This window comes from Garra rufa, chromosome 5 (genome assembly GCF_049309525.1).
Source record: "Garra rufa chromosome 5, GarRuf1.0, whole genome shotgun sequence".
Taxonomy (NCBI): Eukaryota; Metazoa; Chordata; class Actinopteri; order Cypriniformes; family Cyprinidae; genus Garra; species Garra rufa.
In genome coordinates this window covers 12,178,636-12,195,811 of record NC_133365.1, presented here as the reverse complement: position 1 = coordinate 12,195,811, position 17,176 = coordinate 12,178,636, and the positions used below count along the sequence as shown (strand labels likewise).

The following is a 17,176-nucleotide window of genomic DNA, read 5'->3' as shown; positions in this document are numbered from 1 at the left end:
CGCGTTTCGCTCCTTTGTTTAGCGAACACAGCAAAGAAAACGATATTTTAACAGATTGTTGAGTGGCACGATCGAATCGAAACAATGACTACGACATCCACACACGTTTAACACATGCATCTGGGAAAAATGGAGACAGACATCGACAGTATGCTGCCAAACAACAACGTTTATTTCCGTGTGATTTGATCTAACGTTATATCTGCGTTGAAGTAATAAACACGCATATGTGAAAATACAGCTTAGTAACCACAAATACTGTTGAATCATTTCTTTGGATACATAAATTATTAGTTTCAGAAAGGTTCAAATGTTATAGATCATGTCCATGTTCTTGAGAAAGTTCCTGGGTGGCTGAAGAAAACCCCAAGATATCTGTGGCAAATGTCTCATAGCTGATTTCAGGGGGTAGCACACTCTCCAACAGAGATTCTGTATGGGGCAGACACAGTAGTCAAGATTAAAACAGTTATTTTAATAATTTTAAGATGTTACTAAAATTCTGTGATGATCATACAGTGCAGATGACAGTATAACAGCTACAAAAACAAGCTACACTTTCATGTACATTTATGAGCTATTCTATTCACAGCTGGAAACGTGATGTCTTTTTCCACAAATTTTGAATGTATGCAAATTATATAATATCCAAGGTTACATTTCTAATTGTGCAGTTAATTCTCATATTTTATTTTCAGAAAGTTTTGAAATATTTGTCCTCTCCCTGAATTTGTCACTACCGAAACACAGTAATGTATAATTTAATTTGAAGGGTTATTTTGACCTATTAAGATTTTGCTTACATCTACATTGTAAATATATATTTTTGCTATTTCATTAAAAAGTTTTCAAATGTAATTCAGTAACAATTATCATTTTAAAGGGGTCATTGGATTTTTACATGTTGTTTGAACATTAATGTGTGTTGGTAGTTTGTGTACACAACCACCCCACAATGATAAAAATCCACCCAGTGGTATTTTTTTAATCTTTAAAAATAAATTCCCCCTTTTAAAATCAGGTCATTCTCAGCTTCTTGTAGTTGTGACAACGCACAGTTGATTGACATGAGCGTCTTAACTTAGACCCGCCCTCACTGAGCTGAAGCAGTCCGAATACGATTGCCATTGTGTCGACTCAGGTGCAGAGGAAGACTCTAATTGAGCGATTGAGGTGTTCTTTTATTGAATGTAATAATGAACATAGCAGTCGTCATTTACTCCCAACATCTGAGCCATTGGAGAGGCAGAGAATAGCGTTTACTTTCGTTTTTAAAAGCAAAGCACCGATCCCGATCTACATATGCATCTATGTTTGTGTGAATCATTCGTGATGCAGCTTCACCCAAAGCAGAAGTGAGTATAAGGGTTTTTTATGCATCTTTGCAACTGGCCTTTCTTAATGTGCTTGTTGGCAAGTTTCACAGATAAACACGGCTAAATGTGCCTAAAGTAAACATTATGGCTCGTAATCCGAGAGCAGAGAGGGGCGGGGCGAGCAGAGCTCATTTGCATTTAAAGGGACCATGCAATAAAATGAGTTGAATTTTTGCAGAGCTGATTTTGACAAAGTAAAAGGGTGTTTTTTAACACTTCTATTGAGAATTTTTAACCAAAGTATATTGGAGACTTGTCATTAAGACCCCAAAGAATCATATGAACTTGTGGAAAATGGGCATCCGATGACCCCTTTAACAATATTTCAAGTGTGATTTATGAGATTTGTTGTATTTTGAATCCATTTTTTTTTTGTAAAAGGCAAAAAGTCGATCATACTGATTTAAAAGCTAAGAATTCATTAGTTTGAATATACATTGAACCAGAAACTATCATAACATCTTAGTTGATAATTCAGTATACTTTATTTTTGACAAAACATCTCATGTTTTGGTAGCGACTGCACATTTTCAGTAGTGACAGTAATGTTTTGGTAGTGACCACATCACATTATAGAATTTAAGCCACATACTAAAACACAACTAAAACATACTAAAATTTAAAAAAAAAGCATAACTGTACTAACATGTTGTTTATTTCCCCCAAATAAAGGATTATATGTTCCCTTTTGCCACTACCGAAACAATAATGACATGTTTCATTTATGACTGTTATGGTAGTGACAATTTTTTGGGATAACACCAAAAAACAAAGATGTCATTACCGAAACCAAATGTTTCAGTTGTGACTGTTTTGGTAGTGACAAATTTAGATACTTTTGAATCTAGCTCAAAGATGCTAATCAGCACATAACTCTCAAAAGAATGTTTAATTATAGAAAACTGGTGTTTAGTAGTGACAATCTTTAAAGTTACACACAGATTTTTCATACTTTTGAACACATTTACCTCAAAATGCTGGGGCCTATCTACTCACCATGTAGCTGTGAGACAGAGTGACAAGAATTTCCTGATCATAAATGTAGAGGTGTAGTTAAAATCAAGTCTCAGCCAATGGACTAAAACCTACACTGTTTCGGTAGTGACATGAAAATGCGGGACACATTTTTATATAAAGTTTCATAAAGATATATTTTTAAAACAATGGAATAAATGCTAAAATTATTTCAATATTATTTTCATAAGTTGAAATTTAGGGGTTAGGGTTTGGGACAGCCACCTCCCAATTGAAAGTACTTACTAAATGATGATTTTATACATATTTTAAATATTATTGTGGATTTTAATAAATAATAAAGGATCTTAGTAAACATCTAAGATTTAAATACTTAACTGCTTTTTAAATGTGTTTTTTGGATGTGGGACAGAAGTTTGCACGCTTCTGTAAGAATCTCAACTCAAACCCCAAAACCAACTCGCAATCAGGTACTGTTTCCAGGTCCAAGTCTCTACTCCTTTTAAAGTGGGAATACTATCTCAACAGCCATTTATGAACACTATTCATTCATAGCACACCTTTAAGCTAAGATTTTAAAACTCATTGGCTGGGTTTTACAGACAGGGCTTTAACTAAGCCAGGATTAGGCCATAGTTCAACTAGGACATTTAAGTAATTTTTATAAATGTGCCTTAGAAAATACATTACTGGTGTCCATCTTGAGACAAAACAACACTGACATATAATTTAAGATCAGTCAGTGCAAGTTTCTTTCAGTTGAAACAGCTCAGACTTACATTTTCGTCTGGAAGTAGGCTTAAGCCTTGTCTGTGAAATTGGGGGATGGTGTACAAAACAGTGTTATGTCTCACGACTTGGACAACAATATTTTAGTGATTCAAAATGATTCCAGTATGAAGGTAAAGGTTAGGATCTTGATTTTTCAGTCGTCTACACTACACCGTTTTTGGGATCTGATAGACCATTTGGACCTGGATACGCTGACGTGTGACGTCAGATTTAACATTCAGCCAGTAAGCTATCAAATTTGTCCATCAGAATGGTGGTTTGCATGACTTCTGCATACCTGTGCAACTGCTTCCCTCTGCACTTACACCTAAAAGTGTTGTAAAGCATTCAGCCAAGTCATCCTCGGTCATATGTTCACCTGAAATTAATATACAAGTAATTACTTTTCAAGCCAAAGTCTTTCTTTGTTAAGGAAGTTCACTTCCAGAACAAAAAATTACAGATAATGTACTCATCCAAGATGTTCATTTCTTTCTTCAGTCGTAAAGAAATTGTTTTTTGAGGAAAACATTTTTTTCTCCATATAGTAGACTTCTATGGTTCCCCGAGTTTGAACTTCGAAAAAGCAGTTTAAATGCGGCTTCAAACGATCCCAAATGCGGTTGTAAACAATGTTTTTTTCCAGTTCAAGACAGTTAGGGTATGTCGAAAAACTCCCATCTTATTTTCTCCCTCAACTTCAAAAAACACTACATCGCTGCAGAAGTACCGACCCAGTGTTTACAAAGTAAACATGCAAAGAAAATCAAACACCCTTCACAAAAAAGGTAAAACAGCGATGTAGGGCGATTTTGAAGTTGAGGGAGAAAATGAGATGGGAGTTTTTTGACGTACCCTAACAGTTCAGGCAGAGCAAGACAAGAAAAGCTTTTGAGGTTAAAAAGTATGTAAATTGTAATAAAAAAATTATTAAATAACTGATTGTTTTGCTAAATAAAACCCTTCTTCCTCGGCTGGGATCTTTACAACCGCATTTGGGATCGTTTGAAGCTGCATTTAAATTGCATTTCGGAAGTTCAGGGCACCATAGAAGTCCACTATATGGAGAAAAATCCTGAAATGTTTTCATCAAATAACATAATTTGAACATGAACATCTTGGATGGCAAGGGGTGAGTACATTATCTATTTATCTGTATTTTTCTTCACAAAGTTAACTTCTTTAATTATAATAATTCTTACTCTGGTATCTCATATTGCAAGTTACCAAATCTAAAGTACTCTCATGAAAATGTATTTACCTCTAGCCTGCAGCAACTCCAGCAGTTCGTCTCTGTCAATTGTATATCTGCCCTCTTCATCTGGCTTTCCAAGCACCTGGAAGGCATTGCACAGCTCCTGTCTGGAAATGCCAGAGGCAGGTCTGTGGTTGACATACAGCTTAATGAACTCCTCCAAATCAATGTCCTTCACATAATTTCTGGTCTCAGCATAGCGGCTGAACTTCACCTCATTTTGCATGTCTTCCAGCTTCAACAAAACAAAACAATCATATGTTGACAAAAGATTGAGTGGTAGTCCACCCATCGATGACAGATCTGTATGGTAGAGTCAACTGGTGATTGCAACAACACTCATACCTCTTGCTCTGTGGGATAGAAGCCAAGCGCTCTCATTAAGAAGGGCACATCAGCTAGAGGGATGCGTGTGGACACAAGTCGTGTTTCCATGGTGTCAAGGTCCTGATTCTGTAGTTGACAGTAGTAAAAATATTCCTCCATTTCCTAAAGGAGAAATCATAAGATCTGCAGTCTACTGGTAGGGCTGGTAACATGTTAAGAGAGCATTATGAAATTAATTAATAGAATGAAATGAGGTAAATGCTGGAAAACAGCTAAAAAATGTAGTTTTTTACCTACAGACTGGGCAATGAGAAAAAAAGCATTAGAACAGAGATCTCAAACCTTGAAGAGTTGTCCATCTCTTCCTCCCTCTAGAAGATTGTAGAAGGGCAGCATGTCTTTCCCTCCTAGAGCAGCTGATGCCTCCAGTGAGCTGCAAATGAGTAGAAAGCATGAGAACTGTGAGGTGCCAACCCCAATACTACTATTATTATACACATACAGTTGAAGTCAAACGTTTACATACACCTTGCAAATGTTAATTATTTTACTAAAATAAGAGCGATCATACAAAATGCATGTTATTTTTTATTTAATACTGACCTGAATTAGCTATCTCACATAAAAGATGTTTACATATAGTCCACAAGAGAAAATAATAAGTTGTATTTATAAAAATTACCCTGTTCAAAAGTTTACATACACTTGATTCTTAATACTGTATTGTTAACTGAATGATCCACAGCCGTTTTTTTTTTTTTTTTTGGTGATGATTGTTCATAAGTTTGTCCTGAACAGTTAAACTGCTGTTGTTCTTCAGAAAAATCCTTCAGGTACCACAAATCTTTGGTTTATCCAGCATCTTTTGCATATTTGAACCCTTTCATTTTGAGATAGATTTTTTCACAATGAGGAGAACTGAGGAACTCATGCAGATATTACAGAAGGTTCAAACACTTCCTGATGCTTCAGAAGGAAAAACAATACATTAAAACATCGTCTTCTGGGGAACATGTAAGCATCTTCTGTAGCTTCTGAAGGGCAGTACTAAATAAAAAATATGATATTTAGGCAAAATAAGAAAAATGTACACATCCTAATTCTGTTCTAAGGTTTACACCCCTGGCTCTTAATGCATTGTTTTTCCTTCTGAAGCATCAGTGATCGTATGAACCTTCTGTAATAGTTGCATATGAGTCCCTCAGTTGTCCTCAGTGTGAATAGATGGGTCTCAAACCCATACAGTCATTGTTGGAAATTCTTCAAATACACAAAAATGCTGAAACACCAAAGAACCTGTGGGACCAGAAGGACTTTTCTGAAGAACAGTAGGCAGTTTAACTGTTCAGAACAAACAATGAACAACTATCACTAAACAAACAAAAAAAAACCACACACAGCTGGATCATTTAGGTGACAACACAGTAATAAGAATCAAGTGCATGTAAACTTTTGAACGGGGTTATTTTTATAAATTCAACTATTATTTTCTCTTGTGGACTATATGTAAATGTCTTTTATGTGAAATACCTTATTCAGGTCAGTACTAAATAAAAAATAACATGCATTATGTATGATCTTCTTAAATGGTAAAATAATTAACATTTTGCAGATTCTGCAAGGTGTATGTAAACTTTTGACTTTAACTGTATATTTCGTGACCTCATATTAATTAAGCGATTACGTGATATATTATGACTTGTTAGCTGCAAAAACCAGTGGACTTCTGCATGGGATGCATGTTCTCCCAACTTACGACAAATTGAGCTCCCATGAAAAGACAGTGCAGTCTTGTCCTCCAGCAGTAAAAGCATATCTACCATCATATGAGCAAGCCAGTGTTGACACTCCTGTTGAGTGACAGATCATTGCGAAAGACTTGTGAGGGTTTCCATCCAAAGGCAGAATCTGAATGCCAACCTATATCAAAGAGAGAAAATAGGAAAAAGATATTTAAATTAATATTCATATCATTAAGCCATAGTAAAGGCAACAACATTGGCATGAAGGCTCATGCTGGTACAAAGTGATCAGTAGAGAAGAGTAATTATTATCAAATGCATGGTTTATGTGGCCTAAAACACTTTACAAAAACACTGAAATACCTTATCTTGTGTTATATATGCCATGTAATGAGAATTATTGTTGCCATCCTTAGATGCAGGTAGGATGGCCATCTTTTTCACTGGAGAGCCATAAGAGGGCCCGAAGACTGTTTTTCTGTGAAAAGCACACCATTATGAACAGATATACAAAATCAGAAGAAATTTTGAGCATAACATAACTAAAAACTAAATAACATTCTTTTACTTTCTCACTCAGCATGCCAGTATGAAGTCGGTAAATCAATCACTGTAATATATAATAAATATTTGCATAGGCACAGCAAAAACAGACAGTAACTAGCAATATTATGTCTAAAATTTAATTCACTTAATTTAATCATGCTACTTTTAGTGTTGTGATTATTTAAGGGCACTGTGCCTCCGCTAATATATTTGGAAATATAGCATTATAGCATTACAAATATGTGACCCTGGACAACAAAACCAGTCTTAAGTAACATGGCTATATTTGTAGAAATAGCCAAAAATACATGGTATGGGTCAAAATTATCGTTTTTTTCTTTTATGCCAGAAATTATTAGGATATTAAGTAAAGATCATATTCCATGAAGATATTTAGTAAATTTCCTACCGTAAATATATCAAAACTTGGACAACTTTAAAGGCGATTTTCTCAATATTTAGATTTTTTTTGCACCCTCAGATTCAAGATTTTCAACTTATTTATTCAGCTTTCAGATCATTTATAAATCTCAATTTTAAAAAATAGACCCTTAAGACTGGTTTTGGGGTCCAGGGTCACATATAGCATTCCTGCTACAATTTTTATTTTAAACTAAATTACAGATCTGTCATCCCAAACCAATTCAATAAATAATAATATTATCTAATAGTGAAGGTTTTCAATAATAACAATAATATTCATTGTCTTTTCATTTTCTTTTTACCTGTTTATGTTTACTGTAGCTATGCATAAAATTGTAATATATATTATTTAGTGTGTTAAGACCCGTTCACACCAAGAGTGATAACGATAACTATAAATACAATAACTATATTTGCGTCCACACTAGTGAACGATAACTGTGTTTTTGTTGCATTTACACGACTTTAACTAGTAGATGTCGTCAGCATGCACTCTCGAGCGCATCTAAACTGTGAAACTAGCGTAAACTATCTGATCTCTAATGTAGCCAATGTAGCGGAAATAAAAACAATAAGGACTCTTTTCTACTGCACCTTCAAAGGAGGCAAGACAATGTTGTCCAAACTAGTGCTGAATTGATGAATGATGAAAAACTAAAAAAATCAACCATATTGCTGTTTATTTCAGTGATATATCTGTTTGTTCTACCTATAGGAAAACTGCAAACCTGCACATTTTGGAGGTAGCATTGAAGAGCTTCATCTTATACATGTTGGAAGCTGTAAGGAGGAAGTGTTCAGGTGTCAGAGGAGGATACCACACCATGCAGGTGGGCACAGCGCTCTGTTCGATCCGATCAGAACTCAAAATCAACAACCCATTTTCACCACTGTTCTGCAGATCATACTCCACCTGTTCAGAACAGACAGGACAGATGTGATACGTTTAACACAGTTCAACAAGTTAAACACATAACAAGGGAGCAAGATCATACAGGAACACAGGGGCTCACCAGCCTGCGATCCATGCCAAGAGAGAGGAGGCGAGGCTGATTGCTGTCTAAATCCACTCCAAACAGCAGGTCCTGAATGGGTTTATAATGCGAGTGGTGTCTGCCCTGATACTTCCAAATCTCCTGGGTCCCCTCTTTGCATCGACGGAGCAATGTCACAGCTTTTCCAGTGTCCTGAAATAAGAAAAGAAAAATCCATATAGGAAATATAAATGCTACATAACAAAAATGCCCTCATAAAATCTGGAACATTGCTGTTACAGTCAAAGTTTTATTACTAAAAAGTAAACAGCTATTTATTAATATTTATTTTTTTCACTTAAAATGTAACATTTTTGTGCCAAAACAGTCGTATTCAACTTTCATTTCACATTATTTCGCAATGTGACAGGTTCACAAAACATTCTGTGCTGACATGTGCAGTACAAACTGAACTAAAACAAAAATGCAACTCCTACTAACTGCAGCAGCCAGGTAGCATGAGTCCTGGGAGAAAGTGAGATGGGTAATGCTGTACTGACTGTACTGCAAACACTCTTCAGCATCACTCTGAAGCGTACAGGCATCAACAATCTGCAAAGCCCCACTGGCAAAACCCACCGCCAGGTAAAAACCTAGAACATGACATAAAATTCATAAACATGGATACTGTGAGGATATAATTACATCATTCATACAAACATTTGCTATTGTAATTTTTTTAAAATATGTGGTATAAATGCAATGCAAGCGGTCTTAAATTGGACAATGTGCCATTGAAAGACATAAAATATGTTTACATACACCTTGCAGAAAATGCAAAATATTAATTACTTTACCAAAATAAGAGGGATCATACAAAATGCATGTTATTTATTTAATAAAATATTTCACATAAGACAATAATAATTAATTTAATAAAAATTACCCCGTTCAAAAATTTACATACACTTGATTCTTAATACTGGGTTGTTACCTGAATGATCCACAGCTGTGTTTTTTGTTGTTGTTGTTTAGTGATAGTTGGTCATGAGTCCCTTTTTTGTCCTGAACAGAAATCCTTCTGGACAATCCTTCCCACAAATTCTTTGGTTTTTCAGCATTTTTGTGTATTTGAACCCTTTCTGATAATGACTATATGATTTTGAGATGCATCTTTTTAAGGACAACTAAGGGACTCATATGCAACTATTACAGAAGGTTCACTGATGCTTCAGAAGGAAACACAATGCATTAAGAGCCAGGAGTGTAAACTTTTGAATGGAATGAGGATGTGCACATGTATCTTATTTTGCCTAAATATCATATTTTTTAAATTTAGTACTGCCCTTTAAGTTACAGAAGATACTTGTACTTACATGTTTCTCAGAAGACAAAATAAGTAAAATTTACCCTGATCTTCAAATTCAAATTCACCCTCCAGCTCCTAATGCATATGAGTCCCTCAGTTGTCGTCAGTGTGAAAAGATGGATCTCAAAACCATACAGTCATTGTTGAAAAGGGTTCAAATACACAAAAATGCTGAGAAACCAAAGAATGTGTGGGACCTGAATGATTTTTCTGAAGAACAGCAGGCAGTGTAACTTTTCAGGACAAACAAGGGACTGATGAACAACTATCACTAAACAAAACAACACAGCTGTGTGGATCATCAGGTAACAACTTTTGAATGGGGTCATTTTTAAGAATTCAACTATTGTTTTCTCTTGTGGACTATATGTAAATGTCTTTTATTTAAAATATCTTATTCAGGTCAGTACTAAATAAAAAATAACATGCGTTTTGTATGATCCCTTTTATTTTGGTAGAATAATTAACATTTTGCAGATTCTGTATGGTCTATGTAAACTTTTGACTTCAACTGTATATGAACTTTATAATAATAATAAGAGTGAGATCTTGTTTTCTAGTTCACCTTGTGGATCATAGGTGATACACTGGATCTGTTTGTGGGGCTGGAAGACCCTGCTGCAGAGTGCCTCTTTACGCTCATAGTTCCAAACCTTAATGGTGCCATTGTGGCTGCCCATAGCAACTAGTGGCTGTTTAGGATGGCAGGCAACTGCTTCTAGAGGTTCTGCATGTTCCTTCAGAAGGGTCTGTAGAACATTTGTCTTTGCATTTACATGCACTGCAGTTGCATGAGTTGTGGAAAGAACTAAATTTCTGTAAATGGAAGGAGAAGAACATTTTATTACTTTATAGAGTTGACAATTGAATGATGTTGCCACTAAATGCCTGCCTTTAAAAGGTGGTATAAAAAGATGAAAATGAACAGTACTCATGGTTAATATCACACTTTAAAGAGACATTTCACCGTTCATTTCATCATGTACTGACCCTCATGTTGTTCCAAATCATCTGTGGAACACAAAGGAAGATACTTTGAAAAAGCCTCAGTGTTTTTGTCCATCCAAATGGAAGTCAATGGTCACCAAAACCTTTGGTTTTCCAACATTCTTCAAAATATCTTCTTTTATGTTCAGAAGGAAAATTTAAGTCATACAGGTTTGGAATGACATTAGGTTAAGTAAATGATGAGCAGAACAGAATTTAAATTTTTTCCCCTTCAAGCATACTCACTGATTAAATTTAATATCTAAATGTACTTTGTTACATGGATGGGTGCATTCAATCTAAGCACTGCACTCTTGTTAGCAGTTTTAGATGTTAACTGAGTACTTGAAATGTATCTCACAGATATTGCTGAGGTATGTGTAAAAAAATAATAATGAGAACTTTTTTTAAAACATCTTTGAAATAAATGCTAAGTCAGCGAAGGTAAGTTTCTTTCTAAAAAGTAGCATTTATAAGCATTTTTCATATCACTCACCTTATGATAAATGGATTGGCATCAAGTGTGCAGGCTTTTGGATATCCCAGGCTACTAATGGAGGGCTTTTCTTTGGAAAAGGAGATGGATCTGATGGGATCTAAGTTAAACTCGTTGTACAAGTTGATGAGCTTGAGGTTTCCATCATAGAATTTGATGTGGCCATTCACATCGCCTGTTACTATGAAACTTGACAGTGTACACATAATACAATTACCTCAAATAATAATGTCAGACAGACAAAAAAACATCAAATGCATAGCAAAGTGTAACATCAGTATAAAAGCAAGTGAAAATGTAAGAGGCTTTAGGATTATTGGAATTGATTTGAAAAATCCTAATGCACTCATTTGTCATATACTGTATCTATGTGTTATATATACCTGTCAGTCAAAGTCAGTACAGTGATTGCTTCCTTCTGGAGAGGCACAAGTTTTATGGCTTTCCTCACTACTGGTTGATGAGAGGCAGATTCAGTCTGCTTGTCCCAGAGAACTAGATTCCCAGCAGAGGTGGCTGTAAAAGCCTGCACACCATTGTAGTGGAAGATGGACTGGCTCAGGGAACCTAGCACCATATTGAAGGTCTGAAAGAGAACAGATTTGCAAGAGGTCAATGCTAAAGGCAGAGAAGAATAATATTACAACAGCACAAAAATACAATCTGATGAAAGATTCTTCTGCCAACCTTGTCAGTAATTTCAGGAGCTGAGTATTCCAGATGTCCCGTTTCCTGAGCAGTAGAATTCATTATTATATACAAAGACAACTAAAATCATAAATCAGTAATATAAATAATTAATTAAGTCCTACCCAGTTGTAGAAGAGAACCTGAGTGCTGCTGTTGCTGACCAACTGCGTGTTGTCAGATGAATTGAAAAGTATTTGATTCTGGGGAAAAGTGGAAAAAGTGAATTTGATATATGATGTGACAACCAGTCAGAAACAATAAATGTGGAATTAAGATTACTGCTCTTCAACCCTCTATGTGTTGCCTCTGTGTAATAACCACACCAGTGCACAGTTTTGCAACATACCTGGCAACCATATTTTGGGCTGAGATTAACTTGACATTCCGGGTTTTCGCTTTCATCTGTCCAGTTCCAAATACACACTCGCTGATGCACAGAAAAAAAGTACTTAGATCAGTGTATTTGCAGCCAGTGATAATATTCTGTGGGTTCATTTGATCTTTTTACTGCAATCATCTTTATTAAGCACATTTTGCTTAATATAATAGATTCTGGGAACACAATGCTCCTCATGAGTGCATCTAAGATATCTATAATGGGTGTATGTAAAAATATGATAAAAAACATCAAATGTTTCAACATAAAATGACAACATAAAAGGTTTCAGACCTGCACTGCTCCAGCTCCAACAGTCGCCAGATATTTTGAATCCTTTGATAGTGCCAAGGCACAAACTCCACCCTCAGGATGAGAGTCAAACAATGTCCGCACAGGAATCCTGCAACATTTATGGATTGGAATGAAATGAAAATTCACCCTATTTTGTTAATGCATGTAATACACTACAAGTCAAAAGTTTTTGAACAGTAAGATTTTAAATGCTTTTAAACAAGTATATTCTGCTTACAAAGTCTGCATTTATAGTACAGCAAAAACAGTAACATTTTGTGATTTATTCCTGTGATTTCAAAGCTGAATTTTTAGCATCATTACTCCTTCAGAAATCATTTCTAATATTCTGATTTGCTGCTCAAAAACATTTATTATTGTTATTTTGAAAACAGCTAAGTAGTAAAGTTCATAAGAAAATAGAATTGATTTGAAATAGAAATCTAAAATGTCTTTATCATCACTTTTGATCAATTTAAAGCATCCAAAGTATTCATTTCTATAATTTATTTAACAAAACAATATATATATACTGACTCCAAGCTTTTGAGTGGCATAGTGTATAATGTTACAAAAGCTTTTTATTTCAGATAAATGATGGTCTTTGGATCATTCTATTCATCAAAAAATCCTGAAAAATGTACTCAACTGTTTTAAATATTGATAATAATTGATCATATTAATAAATGTTTTTTTGAACAGCAAATCAGCATATTAGATTGATTTCTGAAGGATCATGTGATACTGAAGACTGGAGTAATGATGCTGAAAATTTTGCTTTTATCACAGAAATAAATTTCATTTTAAAATATACTCAAATAGAAAACTATTTAAAAAAAAAGAATGAAATAAATGGAAGCTTGGTGAGCAGAAGACACTTGTTTAAAAACATTAAAAATCTTTAATAGTGTAGATCTGTGAATGCCTCATAATTTTGAACTCATAATACTTAATCAAAATGTCCTAACTTTATGTTGAGATTTTATGGTGAAAAAACACACTTGCATGCTGGACTTATCCAATCATTTAGTCTTCCTTAACCCTTACCTCTACAATCAACTGCAAGCTAGAAATCAGACAAGTCCAACATTTATTTCTTTTACATAATCTGTTTAACTTTTAAATTGTCACAATACAGTGTAAAAGATTTGTTGCTACTTCTGTTTCATCAAGACTTTAACAGATAAACAACATATTCAGGACCATCAAGCAGATTTACAAAAATATATTAATTGAATGTACAACATTTGGGTCAGTGTTACCCTGTATAAGCATCCCATATGATAACTAGACTCTCTTGGCCCATGTCAGCTGTCACAAGCCAGCGTCTGTCTTCACTAGCACACAAACAGGTGATTGGACTGCAGTGGCCCTGTAGACAACGAGCAGCACATAAACAACATGTTTACAATAAGATTTTATGCTTTAGATCACATTTAACATCATTATCATTTACATTCTTAGTTTGTAGTGGGATAAGTCTCTTACTTGTAAAAGATGCTGAGCATTGGATGCGTGATCATACATGACAGCAACATGGGCACAAATATACAAGATGACAAGTCTGTCTTCATCCTGGAGGCTGAGAACAGGTAGAGTTTGGTTCATCCCATAAGCCCAATCAAGGACCTGCAAGGACAAATGACAAAGATTTAGACACAGGTGTAAAAAACTGAGGTATAGTGGGTATAGCATTAAAAGATGTACTTACAGGAACCTCGAATTGCTCAGAAATGAATATATAACAAAACTGAAACCAAAACAATGCAGATTTCTGTAAAATAATAATCATAGGAAGTAGATTTGTGCTGTATGACCACTGAGTTACATTAAAGGAGTAGTTTACTTTCAGAACAAGAATTTACAGATAATGTCCTCACCCCCTTGTCATCCAAGATGTTCATGTCTTTCTTTCTTCAGTCGTAAGGAAATTACGTTTTTTGAGGAAAACATTTCAGGATTTCTCTCCATATAATGGACTTCTATGGTGCCCCCGAGTTTGAACTTCCAAAATGCAGCTTCAAAGGGCTCTAAACGATCACAGCCGAGGAAAGTAGGGTCTTATCTAGCAAAACGATCGGTTATTTTGTAAAAAAAAATAAAAATACAATTTATATAATTTTTAACCTCAAATGCTCGTCTTGTCTAGCTCTGTGTGTAATGTTTTTAGAAAATAACTAGGTAAAACCATTTTTCATTTAGAGCCCTTTGAAGCTGCATTTAAGCTGCATTTTGGAAGTTCAAACTCGGGGGCACCATAGAAGTCCATTATATGGAGGGAAATCCTGAAATGTTTTCCTCAAAAAAAAAAATACATGAACATCTTGGATGACAAGGGGGCGAGTACACTATCTGTAAATTTTTGTTCTAAAAGTACTCCTTTAAGACATTTTTGCTTTTTGACAATAACATTACTGTTTCTTGTAGAATATTATTAACCCCTAAAGCAACTTGTAATGCATAATATATGACTTCTTGTCACTGTCAAACATAAAACATTTGTAGTTTTAGAAGACACTGTGACATGACATGGTAATTACATTGTAGTTATTGCTAACTAATTAAAGATAATTACCAATGGGTAAGTTTGGGTACTGCTGTTCTTGGGAATAACAGACACTGATGTGGCTGTGTGAACTTGTGAATCCGCAATATTCTCCTGCAGATTGTATAGTTCACTTCCTTCTTTTTCAGCCTCTTCATCTTCATCTTCATCATGTAATTCTTTCTCTGTCTGATTATCCTCTGTGTTTTTCTGCTCACCCGCGTCTTCAGTTTCTGCATCTGTCCTGTCAGATGCAGTAGATGTCCCGTTTGTCGTTGACATTGCTCGTTGTGACTTGTGAAAACAAAAGCTGGAGAATTTGTCCGGGCCACAACCAGTTTTACGATGTTACAGAAGCAACCACCAGAATTTTTGAACGTGACGGTTAGCCAGGCTAATTTAGTCTCTGTGCAGTGGAAAACATTATCTGTGCCAAAGGTTTGTTTTTAAAAAGTTTGAATTGAGCGAACACAAGTGCAATAATACTTGCCAAACTTGCCAAAACGAATGTCTCTCGTTTTTATTTACCCATCCAGTCTAATTACCCAAGCACAGCGTTGCTAAGATACGGTCACGTGTGAGGGCAAAGCACAGCTCTTCTGAGGAAAAACTTCATAAAAGGAAGTGAAACGTTTTTTAAGAATGTTTTTTTTTTCTCAGTATTTTTAGGTGAATGGAAAGTTAAAAATAACAGCATTTTAATGCATCCTATAGTAGCCTATTAATTCATAAAAATACACTTTTGAATAGTGGTGTGTATTTTTCAGTTTTTAGATTTTTTAGTTTAATGTAAGCCGCAGTTATTAGGACGTTAGGAAACACCAAACAGTTTATGAATGAATGAAAGAGTGAGTGACTTGAGTGAATGAATGAATGAATGAATGGTAACAACACAGCAAAACCTTTCATTTTAAAAATCCTAACTGCATACCAGCTGATATTTACCTGTATGTATGCCAATGTGGTTTTATTTTATTCCCATGTTTAACAGGTATTCAGATTACGACTTATGGCAATTTATAAAAAAATATATAAATATCTAAAACCATTGTTAGAGTTTCACTGCTAGTAAACAAGCACTTGCATAAATGAAATATTTATAACTTGTATAATTTGAAACCTTTGCTGAGGTGTATTTTGTATTAATATTTAAAAAGTTGATAAAGTAGTCCTGGTTTCCTGTTTTTTTTTTTTTTCCGTCTTGTAGTATTCAGTTTATTATGAGTGTGCTTCTTCCCTATCAAATGTATCTTTGTGTGTGTGTGTACCTGGTATTCATCACGTTATGGGGACCAAATGTCCCCACAAGGATAGTAATACCAGTAAATTTTGACCTTGTGGGGACATTTCTCAGGTCCCCATGAAGAAACAGGCTTATAAATCAAGCACAATGAGTTTTTTTGAGGAAGTAAAAGTGTGCACAATTTCCTGTGAGGGCTAGGTTTAGGTGTAGGGCGATAAAAAATACGATTTGTACAGTATGAAAACCATTACGCCTATGGAATGTCCCCATAAAACATGTAAACCCAACATGTGTGTGTGTGTGTGTGTGTGTGTGTGTGTGTGTGTGTGTGTGTGTGTGTGTGTGTGTGTGTGTGTGTGTGTGTGTGTGTGTGTGGTTCTTCACAAAATGTACCAATCAGGAATGTATAACCAACTTCTTGTCTGAAATGAGTGAATAAATACACTACCAGTCAAATGTTTTTGAACAGATTTTTAATGTTTTTAAAAGTCTCTTCTGCTCACATTTATTTAATCAAAAGTACAGCAAAAACAGTAACTATTTTTTTATTTGAATACACTTTAAATTGTAATTTATTTCTGTGATTTGAAAGCTGAATTTTTAGCACCATTACTCCAGTCACACAATCCTTTAGTAATCATTCTATCATTCTGATTTGCTGCTCAAAAAACATTTATTATTATTGTTGAAAACAGCTTAGCTTAATTTTTTCAAGTTTCTTTAATGAATAGAAAGTTCAGAAGAAATGTTGATGATGATAATAAAAAAAAATGTTTCTTGAACAGCA

The 17,176-nt window shown here is 34.9% G+C and overlaps 1 protein-coding gene across 1 annotated transcript; it reads right to left on the bottom strand.

The window, feature by feature from the left end:
• Positions 1 to 306: 306 nt before the first annotated feature.
• Positions 307 to 15,428, bottom strand: cfap251 (cilia and flagella associated protein 251). The gene is made up of 20 exons (XM_073839526.1): positions 15,177 to 15,428; positions 14,090 to 14,230; positions 13,864 to 13,973; positions 12,602 to 12,710; positions 12,278 to 12,358; positions 12,054 to 12,131; positions 11,929 to 11,973; positions 11,625 to 11,827; positions 11,242 to 11,430; positions 10,324 to 10,574; positions 8,891 to 9,042; positions 8,429 to 8,602; positions 8,144 to 8,328; positions 6,810 to 6,924; positions 6,461 to 6,624; positions 5,047 to 5,137; positions 4,723 to 4,866; positions 4,384 to 4,612; positions 3,421 to 3,501; positions 307 to 432 (listed from the first exon to the last, which is right to left on the bottom strand). Exons 1-20 carry the CDS (start codon positions 15,426 to 15,428, stop codon positions 314 to 316), a joined length of 2,913 nt encoding a protein of 970 aa, XP_073695627.1. The 3' UTR covers positions 307 to 313.
• Between the last annotated feature and the right edge of the window lie 1,748 nt (positions 15,429 to 17,176).